This window comes from Peromyscus eremicus, chromosome 13 (genome assembly GCF_949786415.1).
Source record: "Peromyscus eremicus chromosome 13, PerEre_H2_v1, whole genome shotgun sequence".
Taxonomy (NCBI): domain Eukaryota; kingdom Metazoa; phylum Chordata; class Mammalia; order Rodentia; family Cricetidae; genus Peromyscus; species Peromyscus eremicus.
The window spans coordinates 6,417,601-6,432,726 of NC_081429.1; the positions used below are offsets into that span (position 1 = coordinate 6,417,601).

Genomic DNA, 15,126 nt, shown 5'->3' on the forward strand with positions numbered 1-15,126 from the left:
TGTGAAGGGTGCCTCAGTGAACATGGATGTGCAGGGATGCCTGTAGTAAGGAGACTTAGAAGCCTTCAGATGCATGCCTAAGGGTGGTGTAGCTAGATAATTCTCTTGAAATCAGTGTTTGAGGATCCCACTAATATCTACAGTGGTTGCACTGATTTATACTCCACTAGCAGTGTGAGAAGCGTTCCTTTCCTCCAGCAACTTCACCAGCACTTATTGTTTGTAGTCTTTTCCTTTGTTTGTCTTTTTGAGACAGGGTCTCGCTTTGTAGCTCTGGGTGCTTGGAACTCTCTAAGCAGACCAGGCTGGCCTCGAACTCACAGAGATCTGCCCACCTCTGCCTCAAGGCTTGTACTATGATGCCCAGCTCTTGTTTGTCTTCTTGGTGAAAGCCATTCTGCCCGTGGTATCCAGTCTTAGCACTACTGGAAGAGGCTGTCTTTTCTCCACACACTTCTCCAGTGTGTGTTTTTAGCTCCTTTGTAAAACATTAGGTGACTGTAGCTCCATGGGTGTACTTCCAGGTCCTCTCGTCTGTCTGTACCATGGCTCTACATGCCCGTCTGTGCCATACCATGCTGTCTTGGCTACTGTGGCTCTATGGTATAGTTTGAATTGGCTATTGTGATGCCTCCAGAAATATAGCAATATTCTTTTTGTTCAGGACGACTTTGGGTCTTTGGACTTTTTTGTGCTTCTGTGTGGATTTTAGGATTTTTTTTCTGTTTGTGTGGAGGATGTCAGTGGAATTTTGAGTGGGATTCCACTGACTCTGCAGACTGCTTTTGGTGATTAGGACCATTCCACAACATTGATTCTGCATTGGTAGGCTTCTTCTCTCTGCTTTAATTTCTTTCCTTGGCTTTTGGAGTTCCTACTGAGAGCTGTGTTATTTGCAGGCATGTGTGTGTGTGTGTGTGTGTGTGTGTGTGTGTGTGTGTGTGTGTGTGTGTGTGTAGGTGCACATGTGGAGGCCATAGATTGACACTGGATGCTTTTCATTTTGAGACAGAGTCTCTCTCTGAGCCTGGAGCTCTCTGGTTAGGCAAGACTAGCTGGCCAGCAGGGCCAGTGATCCTCCTGTCTCTGCCTCCTACTGCACTTGGCTTTTTTCTTCTTCTTTCTTTTCTCATGTGGGTTCTGGAGCCTTTCACTTTTATCTCAGCGTCTACACCATGGATTCTTACTTGTGATCTCCAGCTCAGGTTCCAGAGCCTTGCAAGTTGTGGTCATGCTTCATTTGGGTGTCTTTACTGCTGTTGGAGAGCAGTATGTCCTGAGCCCTGACCTCCATCCCGGAGAGTCTCTCTTTAGCTTGAGCTACTTCGTTCATGGTACTTTTGTGAATTATATTTTTGTTTTGATTTTTTTTGAGGTTTTCATTTCTAAAAGTTCAGTTTGTGCCTCTCTCTCTTTCTTTTAAACATTTGTTTTCTCTCTGAATCTCTTATCCAGGCTTCTGACTTTCTCATCCACTTCCCTGATTCCTTCATCTATTTGTGTCTTCTTTGAAGTCACTGACAGTTTTTAGTCAGTGTTGTGCATTTTGGCATTTTAGCCATTTCAGTCTGTTTGGGTTGTTTTTTCTTCAAAGTATGATTATTTATTTGTTACTCAAAAGACTCATTTTTTGATTGGGCTCAGACTTAGAAGTAGACACTTCTCCCAGTGAGGAGAGCCTGCGTCTCTTGGCAATCCGTTCTGGGCAATTTTCTTTGGCTTCCTTCGTTCTCTTGGCCAAGAGTTTAGCATGTTCTGCAGCCTCCTCCTTGCTTTTCTTTTCTAATTTATTTATTATGCATACAGTGTTCTGCCTGCATGTCTGCCTGCAGACCAGAAGAGGGCACCAGATCTCATTACAGATGGTTGAGAGCCACCATGTGGTTGCTGGGAATTGAACTCAGGACCTCTGGAAGACCAGCCAGTGCTCTTAACCGCTGAGCCATCTCTCCATCTTAACACAATATTTCTTCAGCGAGTAACAAGATGCTGAATCTTGGATGCTTTGGTCCTGGGCTTCTTATCTTCTTTGTTTAGGACTTTCTGACAACATACTGATGGACATCATCTCTTTTTTTGGAGAGATCAAAAAGCGTTCTGATTCTGCTAGCTCTTTTAGGTCCCAATGGGTGAGGCACAGTAGTGTCTGTCAGCCCAGGAATATCCTTCTCTCTCTCTCTCTCTCTCTCTCTCTCTCTCTCTCTCTCTCTCTCTCTCTCTCTCTTTTACAATAACCAAGTTGAGAACACTCAGACTGGCATCCTCAATGCATCTGCAAACAGACTTGCGCTTCCTCTCCCAATTTCTCCTTGCTCTAGAACAAGAATGCCCCTCACTCAACAGCAGGTGTACTCTGCCATGTGTCAATTGCCTGGCTTCATGGGAAAACCCTGTTTGTCATTCCCACCACTGATTCAGACCACATAACCCTTCCACTCTTCACCCAGAGCCTCAGCAGCTACTTCTGTGGCCGTGCGCTTCTCATAGAACGTACAAAGCTTTCATTCATCATCTATTTCAATGAGTTTCTGACAGCCGGTGGCAGAGGAGGAGATATTCAGCTTCATCTTGACCTCAGCTTGTTTTCCAAGGAGTCTGACCTCTGGAGTGTTTCTGCTACCTTGCTTTTCCCAGGTTCTTGTGTTTCTGTGCTGCAGTTTGGGCCTCTGTTGGGATGCAATGCTCTTTTGGTTTTATTTGTGGAGTTCTCAGTGAGAAGCCCATGCCTGAGGACTCAGTCCCTGAACTTATCAGAGAGGAAGAAAGAAAACCCTGCAACAGCAACCATACCAAACCCAAGCAGCTATGGAACTACAACCCAGTCAATTACAGCAATGTTTACCCTACCAAGGACCACAGAGCAATGGGTGGCAGAGAAGAGGAAGAGGAGAAGACAGAAGAGGATGAGGATGAGGAGTCAAAGGAGGAGCAAGGAGAGCATGAGCAGGAGGAGGAAGAAGAAAGAGAGAGGAGCAGGATCAGAAGGTTCAGGAGGAGGAAGAGGAGCAGGAGCATAAGCAGTAGCAGGCGGCAGAGGAAGGAGGAGGAAGAAGAGAAGCAGGGGGAGGAGGAGGGGGAGGAGAGGGAAGAAGAGAAAGAGGAGGAGGAAGAAGAGGATCAGGAGGAGGAGGGGGAGGGGAGGAAGAGGAGGAGGATTTCGGGGAAGGTGCACAGGCAGAGCCACAGAGCCACAACCAAAGACGGAAATGCAGGTGGGAACTCTGAGCTGCAGAGGTGAGATTCTGAACAATGAAAGGTCATCAAGTTAGTGTGAAACACTCGGGCACAGACACATGGGTGTGTGTAGGAGAGGGCAGGGGAGGAAATCGAGAGCTCCAACGGACACACGCAGAGATAAAAATGTTAAGCCTAGAGGAAGAGCCTGGAAGGCCCCGGAGCTGAACTCTGCATAGAACCTGGACTTGGCCTAAGGGCAGGGCGGCAGAGGCAAGGTTGGCCACTGGGACACCGCTTTGGCTGGAATAGGCATGGGGTTCTGCAGGGGGAGGGGGTGCTTTCCCTTTTATGGGAACCTCTTTCTCCGTACACATTATGGACTGTCAGTGTCCTTGTCGCTGCTCTGGGCTGAGGCACCCTCGAGGCAAGGGTGCCATCTCAGCTAGGCTGTCTGCTCTGTCTGAAACCGGCACGCAGCTTCGTATACAACAGGTGTCTGAGGCACGGACATAGAAGCAAAACTGGAGGCCTGTTTTCATTTCTACAATACAGATCAAGTTCTTGAGGGCAAAACCCATTGTGAGACTGGTTTGGCAAACATCTAATCCTGGTGACTTTAAAGAGAGAACACTAGACATTCCCATGACATAATAGGGTCCGGCTTCCCATTAGTAATGACATAATTGGCGGTTACTCGAGCTGTCTTCTCGGTGGAGGGTAAAATACAGCGGGAGCTTCTGCTGCCCCCCGAAATGCATTTCTTTCTTTGATAAAGAGCCTTTAGCTTCATTGAGTAACTCTCCTTTGGCTGCTGTTCTAAGCATCCAATACATCACGTCTTTGGACAAATACTGTAGAATTTTCTTCCAGGAAGTTTGAATCTGCCGTCTTAATCCCAAGGTTATTTATTTCCCCTGAGTCTTTACTTGGAAAGGGTCGTATAAGTGCACTGCACACGTAATCACAGCCCTGCGTTTTACTGACAGAAGCTTTCTGACCATGACCCTGCTGTTCTCAGCTCAGCCAAGTGGTTGGAGATTGTTCTGGACAGAGGGAAGCCTGGCCCCAGGCTCTTGTGAGTGTCCTACAAACAGCTCCCTCAGCATCGAGCTGGGAAGACAAAGGCCAGGTGGGTGAGAGAGGTGAGAACCTGGCTGCTCAGATCTGTCTGTTGTGGGATATTTGTACACTGTGTGAAAATGTATCGGTGTAATAAAAAGCTGAATGGCCAATAGCTAGGAAGAGGTATAGGCAGGACTTCTGGGGACAGAGAGGACTCTGGGAAGAAGAGAGGCAGAGAAGCCAGCCAGAGGAGGAACAAGTCAGACACACAGAATGGGACAGAAGTAAAAGCTATGTGGTAGAACGCAGATTAGTATAAATGGGTTAATTTATGTTATGAGCTAGTTAGAAACAAGCCTAAGCTATAGGCCAATCTTTCATAATTAATAAGAAGTCTCTGTGTCATTATTTGGGAACTGGCTGGTGAGAAAAAGAACACATCTTCAGAGGAGATGGATGAAGGAGCTGGCTCATGGATCTGAATTCTTAGCCTCTTCCACTCCAGTCCAGGGAGGTCACACCTCTTGTCCCTGCACTTTGCATGTCCCCCTGTCTCATGTTATCACTGGTGACTTTAGCAAGCTTGTTTTTGCCGCTCCACGGGCCCAGTGTTTCCAGGGAAGGAGTGTGAGCCCCCACAAGCTCCACCCTTGCATTTCTTCAGAGCCATGCCAATGTCACTCAGGGCCTGCCGATGCCAGACAGCAGGATCTGGCCCCCTGAAGGCACTCACACCACCCTCTGGACCCTCCTGCTGCCTCACAGCAGAGCAACCTCACCCCATTAATTCCACAAATGATGTCATCACACACAGCACTGTGCAAAACCTAAAACCCAATGGGAAAGGGCCACACTTACTGGTCTGGACTGAAGGAACTTTCCATTGTACTCTGCTGTCTGTCTGCCTGTGTGTTACCTGCCCATCACACCATGATGCCAAGCGGTTACAGGTTTCACCGGGTGAATAGGTGCAGCAAGCCATTTCATTTTGATTCTTACGTTGTTGGCTGGCGTGACTAAACTTCATTTGTCCTCCCTATACCCCGCCACCACTTGTGTGTGGTGGGGAGCGTTGTTTCCTCACGGCCACTTCTCAAACAAAACCCAGGGGCATCCTTCTGACAAAAGTCAAACACAAAATCATCAAAGAAAACTGAGACAGTTTTGGGTCACGGCGCCATAGTTTCAGGTTTCCTTTTTCAAATTCTGTCAGCTCGGTTGATGACTTTGTGTGGGTGGGAAAAGACTCCTCAAACTCCTCAAACCCTGACAAGCACGAACAGCTCCAGGTCTAGTGGGGATAGAACACGACCCGCTAGTGCAAGGTCAAAAGTAGTTCCAACATGCTGATTACATATAAAATAACGTGCTGTCACGTGATCTTGGCATACTTTATCTTCAAATACAGTTTCCAGCCATGATCATTCTCAGTCAGCAATGGCCTCTATTTCAGGATCTAAGATCTAGAGATGGGAAGATGCTATACAGTAAATGTTTCCTGTACCCCAGGGCAGTGGCTAGGGTGAGCAGGAGACCTGGAAGCCACCAGGGGGTTATCTCTCTTGCCCCTTCTGCAGTTCGAAAACCATTATGGATGCATTTTTATTATTTATTTTATGCACATTTGTGTTTTGCCTGCATGTGTCTGTGTGTACCATGTGTGTGCCTGCAGAAGTCGGAAGAGAACACTGGATCCCTTAAAAATGGAGTTCTGGATGACTGTGAGAAACTATGTGGGTGCTGGGAACTAGACCTAGGTCCTCTGCTGGAGCAACAAGTGCTCTTACCTGCTGAGTCATCTCTCTAGTCCCCACCCTTCTTCAGTTTTTGATGAGTCAGTTTTTAAGAAGCCACCTGACAGTCTCTGTTACATTCTTAGCTCTCTCCCCTCACAGCTGAGGGACAGAAAGCAAGGTGGTGGTGGTGTTTTTGATCTTCCCATATGCTGACACAGTTAGACATTTAAACATGGTCCTCACACTGCTGGGTTTTATCCTTGTCGGAGGCTGTTTCTGCCCATCACTGGTCTCATCTGAAGGTAACTGTGATGGTTATCCTTTGTTGCCAATTTAATGGGATTTAGAATCTCCATGGAAACAAGCGTTTGGGTGTGACTATGAGAGTCCAGAAAGTTTTAGCAGAGCAGGAGAGATACACTCTGTACGTGGGTAGCATATGGCTGGGGCCCAATATGAAACTCCTCTTGGGGCCAAGAGACTAGAGAGAAGATTGTGGCCAGTCATGGCTGGATGACACCATCACCCAAGAACTCTTAGACATGACTGTGCTATTGGGGGCCAAAGATCTTCCCAGCAGCACTCAGTCTGGTCCTGTTCTGCTTCAGTCAAAGCACTTACAATGATTCCTAATGGTGTACTGTGTGGCTTTTGAAAGAGGGACCAGTTGTAGGATGGGTTCATCTCTCTTGTTTTTGTTCCAGAAGCCAGTATGGACCATGGAAGCCACAGCTAGACAAACGAGATTACTTTGCTGTGGACAGCATGCTTGCAGAGGTGACCACACATTGGCGGAAAATGTCCTTCTGGCTTTAGTGGTTCCTCACAGAGGTATCCCCTCCCCAAGGTATCCTCTGATGAAGGTATCTATCATGGAGGTATACACTCATTGAGAAATTCCCCTATGGAGGTATCTCCTCATGGAGGTATCCCCTCACAGAGGCATGCCCCCATGGAGGTATCCCTCACAGAGGTATCCCCTCACAGAGGCATGCCCCCATGGAAATATCCCCTTCATGTGGATGTATGGTAACGGGAACTCCTTGTCTGAAATCCTCAACGGGTTCGATGACAAACCAAAAACCCACCAAAAAGCATTTTTTTAAACAGTGAAACTGTGAGAAGTCACTCTGAATTCTATAGATCATCCTTTGTGAGGTAGTTTGTAAGCATTTTCTTCTGGCTGCATCTTGCCATTTCACTTTTAAATCCTCATTCTCAGGTCGTTCACACTGCAAGAGGTTTTGCATTTGACGGAGTCTAACTTGTCAAGTTTAGAAGGGATTCTACTCCCCACTGCCCCAGTTTCTTGTGTATACGTGTAGTATGTGTGTGTGTGTGTGTGTGTATGTGCCTGTTTGCATGTGTGTATGGGAGGATGCATATGTATGCATGTGCATGTAAAGGCCTAGGGCTGATGTGGGAATCATCCTGGATTAGTTGTCAATCAAACATAGAACTCATGGATATTATGTCTCACTAGCCAGCTTGCTCTGGGTCTTGTTGTCTCTGTCTCCTGAAGCTGGACTTACAGGGAGTTTGTCAGGCCCAGTTGGCGATTGTGTGGGTTCTGGGGATCTGAACTCTGGTCCCCACACTTGTTTGGTAAGCCATCTTCCCAGCCCTGGGCTCTACTTAAAAAAAAAAAAATTATTTTATGTGGATGAGTACTTTCCCTCTATGTATGTATGTATGTATATATGTATGTGTGTATGTATGTGTGCGTGTATGTATGTATGTATGTATGTATGTATGTATGTATGTATGTATATGTATGTGTGTATGTATGTGTACCACATGCATGCCTGGTGCCCATGGAGGTCAAAAGAGGGCATCAGATCCCCTTGAACTGGAGTTACAGATGGTTGTGACATTCTGCAGTTGCTGGGAATTGAACCTGGATCCTCTGGAAGAGCAGTCAATGCTCAGCCATTGAGCCATTGCTGGGCCCCTAGATTTCACTTTTGGCAAATCTAAAAAGCTCTTTTCTTAGACCTGGTCATGAAGCTTCTCCCCACAATGTTTTCATCTCAAACTTTTATTTTATTTTTTTATGTTCCAAGTGTACAGCTCATTCTGAGCTCACACAGAATGTGAACAGAAGGTGTGAAGTTTAGGGAGAGATTGATTTTCTTGACTACGGGTGAAAAATATTTTTATATGTTTGTGTGTGCACTTGTGTGTCCATATTTGATGCATGTATGTGAGCATGTGTGTGGAGACTATTGATTAACCTCAAGAGCTCTTTCTTGGGAATGCCAACATGTTTTTAAAGACAGATCTCTCCTTGCTCTGGAACTTGTCAAGTGGCCAGGCTGGCCTGCCTGGGAGCCCAAGGACTGACTCACCTGTCTCTACCTTCCACACTGGGAGTACAAGTTTATGTTGCCACACCTGGCCAAATACTAACATAAATAATATCTTTCTGAAATTCTTACATGAAAAATTGGAATTTAGCAGCTCAGATGTGAATGTGGCTTTTGACTTTTCTGTTTTCCCCTCCTTTAACCCGAAAGTGAAGATGACCATTCGCATGAGCTCTGTCTTCTTCTCCAAAAGCTCATTGCTGTGTCTCTAGACGGACCCAGGAAAGGAGGAGAAATGGTCCTGTTTTCACTATTTAATTATTTTGCCGAGCTTCTGACAAAGGGATCAAGTGACCCACAGGGGTTTTATTTTAAAGCATTCTTTTTTTAAAAAAATTTTTCTGTCAATTGAGAATTTCATACATGTATATAATGTAGTTTGCACAAATCCATCCCCATTTATGTCTTCTTTTTTCAAATCGACTGGGTCTGCCTGTACAGCATGGACCACATCATTTAAGAAAATGGTATCTCCCTCCCCCTGAAGCCATCAAGTGCCAATGGTTCCTCAGCTGGGGCGGGGACTTCACAAGCCCCTCCCCAGTGCATGCTGGATTTGGCTGGCTTGCTTCTTTGCAGGTCTTAAGTGTACAGTCACAGTCATTGTGCGTTCCTGTGTGCAGCGGCCCTGTCGTGTCTGGTAAATACTGTTTCACTGCAAACATGGCTTCTCCTGTCTCTCACAGTCTTCCTGCCCCTCTTCCATGGTGATGTTCTTAGGTGCAAACACAGAGTCCCAGAGAGAGTGACTCTGCCCTTTTCTCATCCCACTGACCCAGGGGATGGGAGCCCCAGACACCAAGTCACCGATGATGTCACCCAGAAGTCCCGTGCTCAGATCCCTGTTTTCCACTCACATGGCTTTTTCTTCCCAGTGATGATTGTCTCATGGACCTGCAGAGTGTCCGGCTTTCTGCTTGTGTGATATTTTGGAAAGAGCATACTTTTTACCAATAGATCTTAGTTAAAAAGGTAATCGATCATTTTCAAGATGAAGTCTCTCCAAGGTTTGGGAAGAACCAGCCCACTAAGTGCTGCACCATTCTTTAGATGGGGGGTGACTGGGTCCGAGTGAAAAAAGGAAGCTGAACACCCGCAAGCATGCCATGTGCACGCTTTTATTCCCCTCTGCTCTCGACAGATGTGACCACCTGCTTCAAGCTTCCTCCACGCCACCATGGCTTCCCTGCTAAGATAGACTGTGACCGGAGTTGTGAGCTGCAATAAATCCTTTCTTACCTATGTTGCTTTCCCCCTCCCCCAGGGTGTTTTATCATACCAAGAGAAATAAAGACTAGGACAGTATGTAATTAAAACAAATAAGGCAGGGCTAATATCTTTTTTCCCAACTGTCTCCCGGGGTAAATGCTAGCTGCTTACACTTTATTGGTGATTTCTGAAGGTGCTGTGGAGGCACACCCTCCGTGTCAGTGTTTCTGATGAATTCAAAGGGGCACGTTTGGGCTAACAGAGAGGACTGCTTTCACTTCACAGTGGCTCCTTGGTTTGCCAAGCAGCTTGCCTTGAAGAAAGACAAGTGTGATGGTTTATTTTGGGGAGTAATTATGTAAATTATGTAAACTGAGTTGTCCACTCTGACAGTTATCCTGGTCGGCATTTATAAAATGTAGAAAAGATTGTGACCGGATGCTATCAACTTAAAACACAATGAAATCTGAAGCTAGTGCTGGCGACCCCAGCAGACTGGAGGTTACCCCTTGCCAGAGAGCCCAGCCTGAGGAAGACAGAGTCAGCCTTCTAGAGCTCTCCCGCCCTCCTTACCTTTACAACCTTCTCTTTCTGGTTGCTTTTCTTCTCCTTCGCTTTTTTGCCTTTTTTGGGCTTACTCTCCTTTTCCTCTTTTTTCTTTTTCTTTTTGAGTTTTTCTTCTTCCTCTTGATTGGCTAGGATATCCTCAATAACCTATGGAAAAGACCAAAACAGTCATAGCACCTCATGGGAGGAGGACCGTTTCCCCATCCTGTTGGGCTCCATCCCTGCTGGACGAGGCTAGCTAGCTCTCCTGAGGAGGATTTGTCGGGAGAAGCTGTCTGTCCACTCTCAGAGGAGGGGTAGATGGAGGTCAGACACCTCTCTCCATATCTCCACACCTTTCAGAAGTTACATTGACACTAGAAGAGACCATGCTTTCCCCAGCCGGTCAGTGGCAGCAGGACATGTCTGTCCTGTCCCATTTTAAACCCAAGTAATTCATCCTGAGGACTGCTCTGTTTTCTACCCAGATGATGAATGTGTGTGTGTTTACACGTATGCATGCATATGGAAGCTGGAGCTTTTCAGCCTTTGCCCACCTCAATAGGCTCCTAATAAATAATGTTTTAATACCTGGCAGAGATGGTTTCTTTCCCCACAGGTCACTTTTGCTCGAGGCTTGACTGGGTATCCTCGGCTATCTGAAGCTTAGCGTGCTCACCCTCACCCCCTCTCCTCTCAAAGGCTCCAACAAATAATAATACTATGAGGATTAGTTTTTGGATCAGTTACATCTATAGAACAATATTTAGCAGAACTGGGGGTTTGTGACGCTGATCATGCCAACCCAAGGGCAGCCCCCACCCTGTGGTCTTGCCTGTGACTCTCCCGGCACACATCATTGCTGAGTTTACCACAGGCATTGCATCTTTATGGTGATGCTGGTGCTGTGAATGGACAGCTCCTGTGGTGTTTCCTCTCCACCAGCGTTTGCACACACAGACCCACTGCTCTGCTCACTAACAGTGTAAGGCTCCTGTTCCAGCCCTCACAGCATTCAGTTCTTCAGCTTATTCTCTGGCTTTTCTGTTAGATACATCTGCAGTACGTGATCCTTTGCCTGTCCCCATGTCTGTGCCTTGCACTTTGCCTTGTCTGAGAGTGCACAATGGTTCACACAGAACAATGCTTAATAGTGGTGGTGTAACGGCCATTCCTGTGTGTTTCTGCCATTTGTGGAACTGTTTCTCATGAATTTAATTAGGCATGACATTGGGTTTCAAACCAAGATGGAAGTTTGTTGTTGTGTTACAGAAGGGTAGCTATATTTCATTTTATTGGATTCAATTTTTTTTTATCATGCATGCATATACTGTGTTTTGATTAAATCCACCCCCATTCTTACATCCTCCAGTTCTTCCCCTATCCCCTCTACCATTATTTCCTCCCAACTTCATGTGCTTGCTCTTGAAAACAAACAAGCAAACAGACAGAGGACAGACAAACAAACACTGAGTCCACTGGGTGCTTCCTGTATGTGCATTGGTGGATGTATGACCATCTGCTGGAGCATGGGTAGCCTTCTCAGGGGCCACATCACTGAAGAAAACTGGCTCTCCCTTCCTCGGCAGCCACCAAGTGCAGGTAGCTCCTGAGTGAGGAACGTCATTTCATAAGCCCCTCCCTCCCCTGTCCATACTGGGCTTTTGACTGTTTTGATCTTGCTCAGGTCTTGTGTACACTGTCATGGCTGCTCTGGTTTTCTGCCATGACCAACAAATATTGTTTCTCTGTGGACATCCACTTCCCCTGGCTCTTATAATTTTTCCACCTCCTCTTCCACAACGATCCTGGGCAGCTTATTACTCTGTCCATTTAGCAAAATAATAGTAGTTAGGTTCTCCCTATGGCCTATGACCCACCCAGCCATGGGTTTAGGGCCCAGGCACAAATTCTGTCTCGTGGAAGGCTTTAGATCGAATCAGAAGGTATTTGGTGACGTCCAGAACGTTCATGCCCACTACTGCACCAGTGGGCATATCTTGCAGGGTCAGTCAGTACTGAAGTTCATGGGGTTCGCAGCTGGGTAGTTAAGATGGCTGAATACTTTTCTCTCTTAGTATTGCAAATAGAACCTTGTGGCACTATGCAATCTAGCCAGTAAGGATGTAGCAGCTTGATTTCTCCATGTCCTGTGCCTCAAGTGTGTAGTATCTGCAAGAAGAGGGTCTTACTGTCAAGTTCTGGAGGGTAACCAAATGCAACAGAAATGGCTTGTAATGTTTGGGGTGTCTTGGAGACCCCTGTGCCCAACAACTCAGCAGAGGTTTTTATTTTTTAGTACCAGGGAGAGATGCTGAGTTTGGAAATGGCCCTTCCACGTCCATGTGATGAGTCCATGCTCTTTCCTTCGGTCCACTTCCCATGATGCAGTGCATTCACACATACCTTAAACTCAAAGTGTCGCTGCATTATGAAATAACTGCCGCTTTATCACCACGGTTTACCTCTTCAGTGTGCTGCTGGTTTTAGTGAGCCAGTATTCCACCCTCCCCCACAGTGCCGGGAACTGAACTCCGGGCTTGACGCACGCTCTCTCATCTGATCACACACGGTCCAGGCAGGAAGCTTGAGCCCGGATCTCCAGACTGGCGGGCTCAGGCTCCAGCTGCGGCCTTCGGTGGAATGTGGCCTGTAATCGCGGCTCTGTTCTCACTCTCCAGCATCCGTCCTCGTTTAATGTCAAGCTGCCCTGTGGTCCCCTTTGCTTTATCGGAATGTATTAACCAGGCGCCCCGAGGTTTGTTTTTAGTTCGACTAGCGTCAGCTCCTCCTTTTCATGTTTCTTGTGGATAACTGAGACATTCCACCAACATTCTTAATCCCGTAATCACTGCTCTCTAAACTACAGTGAAACATGTTTGGCTGCTTGCCCTGGTCTGACTTTCAAGACCCTGCTTGTTCCTGAAGACTTAGCTGCAGGGCAAGACACACACACACACACACACACACACACACACACACACACACACACAGAAAGAGAGAGAGAGAGAGAGAGAGAGAGAGAGAGAGAGAGAGAGAGAAAGGAAGAAAGAAAAGAAACAACGCAGAGCTAAAGGAAAAAACAGTTAAAGTAATGGTCCCTCGGGGCAAGGCCTGCTGAGCTGCTGAGTAGCAATGCTGGTATTGCATGCTTATGGTATTCTGGGGGAGGGCCAGAGTGTGGTCTGGAGGAATGAGAATGATGCTGGCCTCAGCAGGAACATGTCAGGTTTAAGAGGGAACCTGTATCTGATCCCATAGGCCACAGGGAACACAGTGGGCAGTCTGGCTTAGGGGCTGGTGTGAGGTCTCCGACCCTGACCTTAAGAGTGGGACTCCACTGTGTGGTGCTCCAGGTACTTAGCTCTTCATAAGAATACTGGGGGGGGGGGGACTGGAGAGTTGGCTCAGCAGTTAAGAGCACTAGTTGGTTTTGTTGAGGACCTGGGTTCAGTTCCCAGCACACACATGGTGGCTCACAAACACCAGTAACTCCAGCTCCAGGGGATCCAATGCCCTCTTCTGACCTCCACAGGGGCCAGGCACACATGAGGTGTATTTATATATACATATATGCAGACAAAACATTCATATACATAAAATAATATAGATCTTAACAACAAAACAAAAAACCCAAACCAACCAAACAAACAATAAAACCCCGAACACTAGAGGGTTGGTTGCCCAGCTGGAAGGGTGCTTGCCCAGCATGCATTAAGCCCTAGCCCTGGGTTCTGTCTTTAACACCACACATAAGCATGTGGTGGTACACACCAGTAAGCCCTGGTTAGGGACTGGAGTCAGGAGAATCTGAAGTTCAAGGTTATCCTTGAGTTTGAGGCTAGCCTGGGCTACGGAAATTACTTCAAAACACTCTCTCTCCTCTGTCTCTGTCTCTCTCTGTCTCTCTCTGTCTCTCTCTGTCTCTCTCTCTCTCTCTCTCTCTCTCTCTCTCTCTCTCTCTCTCTCTCTCGTGTTCTTCATCCATGGTATAAACAAGGCAGAAATGACCAACTTTTACACTCACCCACAGTAGGGGTAATGAGTTCTTCATCCATGGTATAAACAAGGCAGAAATGACCAACTTTTACACTCACCCACAGTAGGGGTAATGAGGTATTGGTACTCAGGGCAGATCCGCACAGCCCCATCACTTACGTTACATCATGGCCGCCTTCCTGCTATCATGCTATAGTGCTTAGCTGTGGCAGAGGGTGCCCACACCCAGCCTGGGTCCTTTCTATTTGCCCTATTGCCTGACATTATTAACTTTTGGCAACTTGCCTTGTTATTTTCTTTTCTTTTTCTTTTTTTAAATATTTATTTATTTATTGTGTATACAGTATTGTGCCTGCATGTGTCCTTGCAGGCCAGAAGAGGGCACCAGATCTCATTACAAATGGTTGTGAGCCACCGTGTGGTTGCTGGGAATTGAACTCAGGACCTCTGGAAGAGCAGTCGGTGCTCTTAACCACTGAGCCATCTCTCCAGCCCGTTATAGTATAAATTCTTCAAATGGTGTCCCTCAGGCGGAGAGCATCCGTACTGAAATTCTTGATGTTAACTTGGTCCATGTGCCTTAAAAAATGCCATGCTAATGAATTCACCAGCCAGAGTGTTTGAGAGTGACATTTTCCTACAGGCACACCAAGCTGGTTTTCTAACTTAAAATTTTTATTAGTTGTGTGGATAAAGAGACACAGCAAAACTGTTTTATAGTGAAAGGTCAGTGCCAATAATTAAAACTTTTTTTCTTTAAAAAAAAGTTCATATTTTTGATGTCTTTTCTATGGAGACGATGACTTATTATTTTCTAAGGACTCTTTAAATATGAATGAACTTTTCATCAGAGATACTGCAAGCCTTTTCCTCGGTTTTTCATGACTCTAATTTCTCTTACGGTGTTATTTTTCAACTGCTTGAGTTTTACATACTCAGTTATATCAGTCTGTTTTCTATATGATTTCTGCCTATGGCAACATGCTTCCAAAGTTATTCTCTACCCTTCCGATTATTAAATATTCTAGCAA

General features: G+C 46.3%; 1 protein-coding gene across 1 annotated transcript in view; it reads right to left on the reverse strand.

Annotated features, from left to right (window-relative positions):
* Iqca1 (IQ motif containing with AAA domain 1) overlaps positions 1 to 15,126 on the reverse strand; it is a 130,420-nt gene that overhangs the window by 62,629 nt on the left and 52,665 nt on the right. The window contains exon 8 of the mRNA XM_059278225.1: positions 10,124 to 10,264. Within this exon, the coding sequence (XP_059134208.1) occupies positions 10,124 to 10,264 (141 nt within the window). The remainder of the gene's footprint in view (positions 1 to 10,123; positions 10,265 to 15,126) is intronic.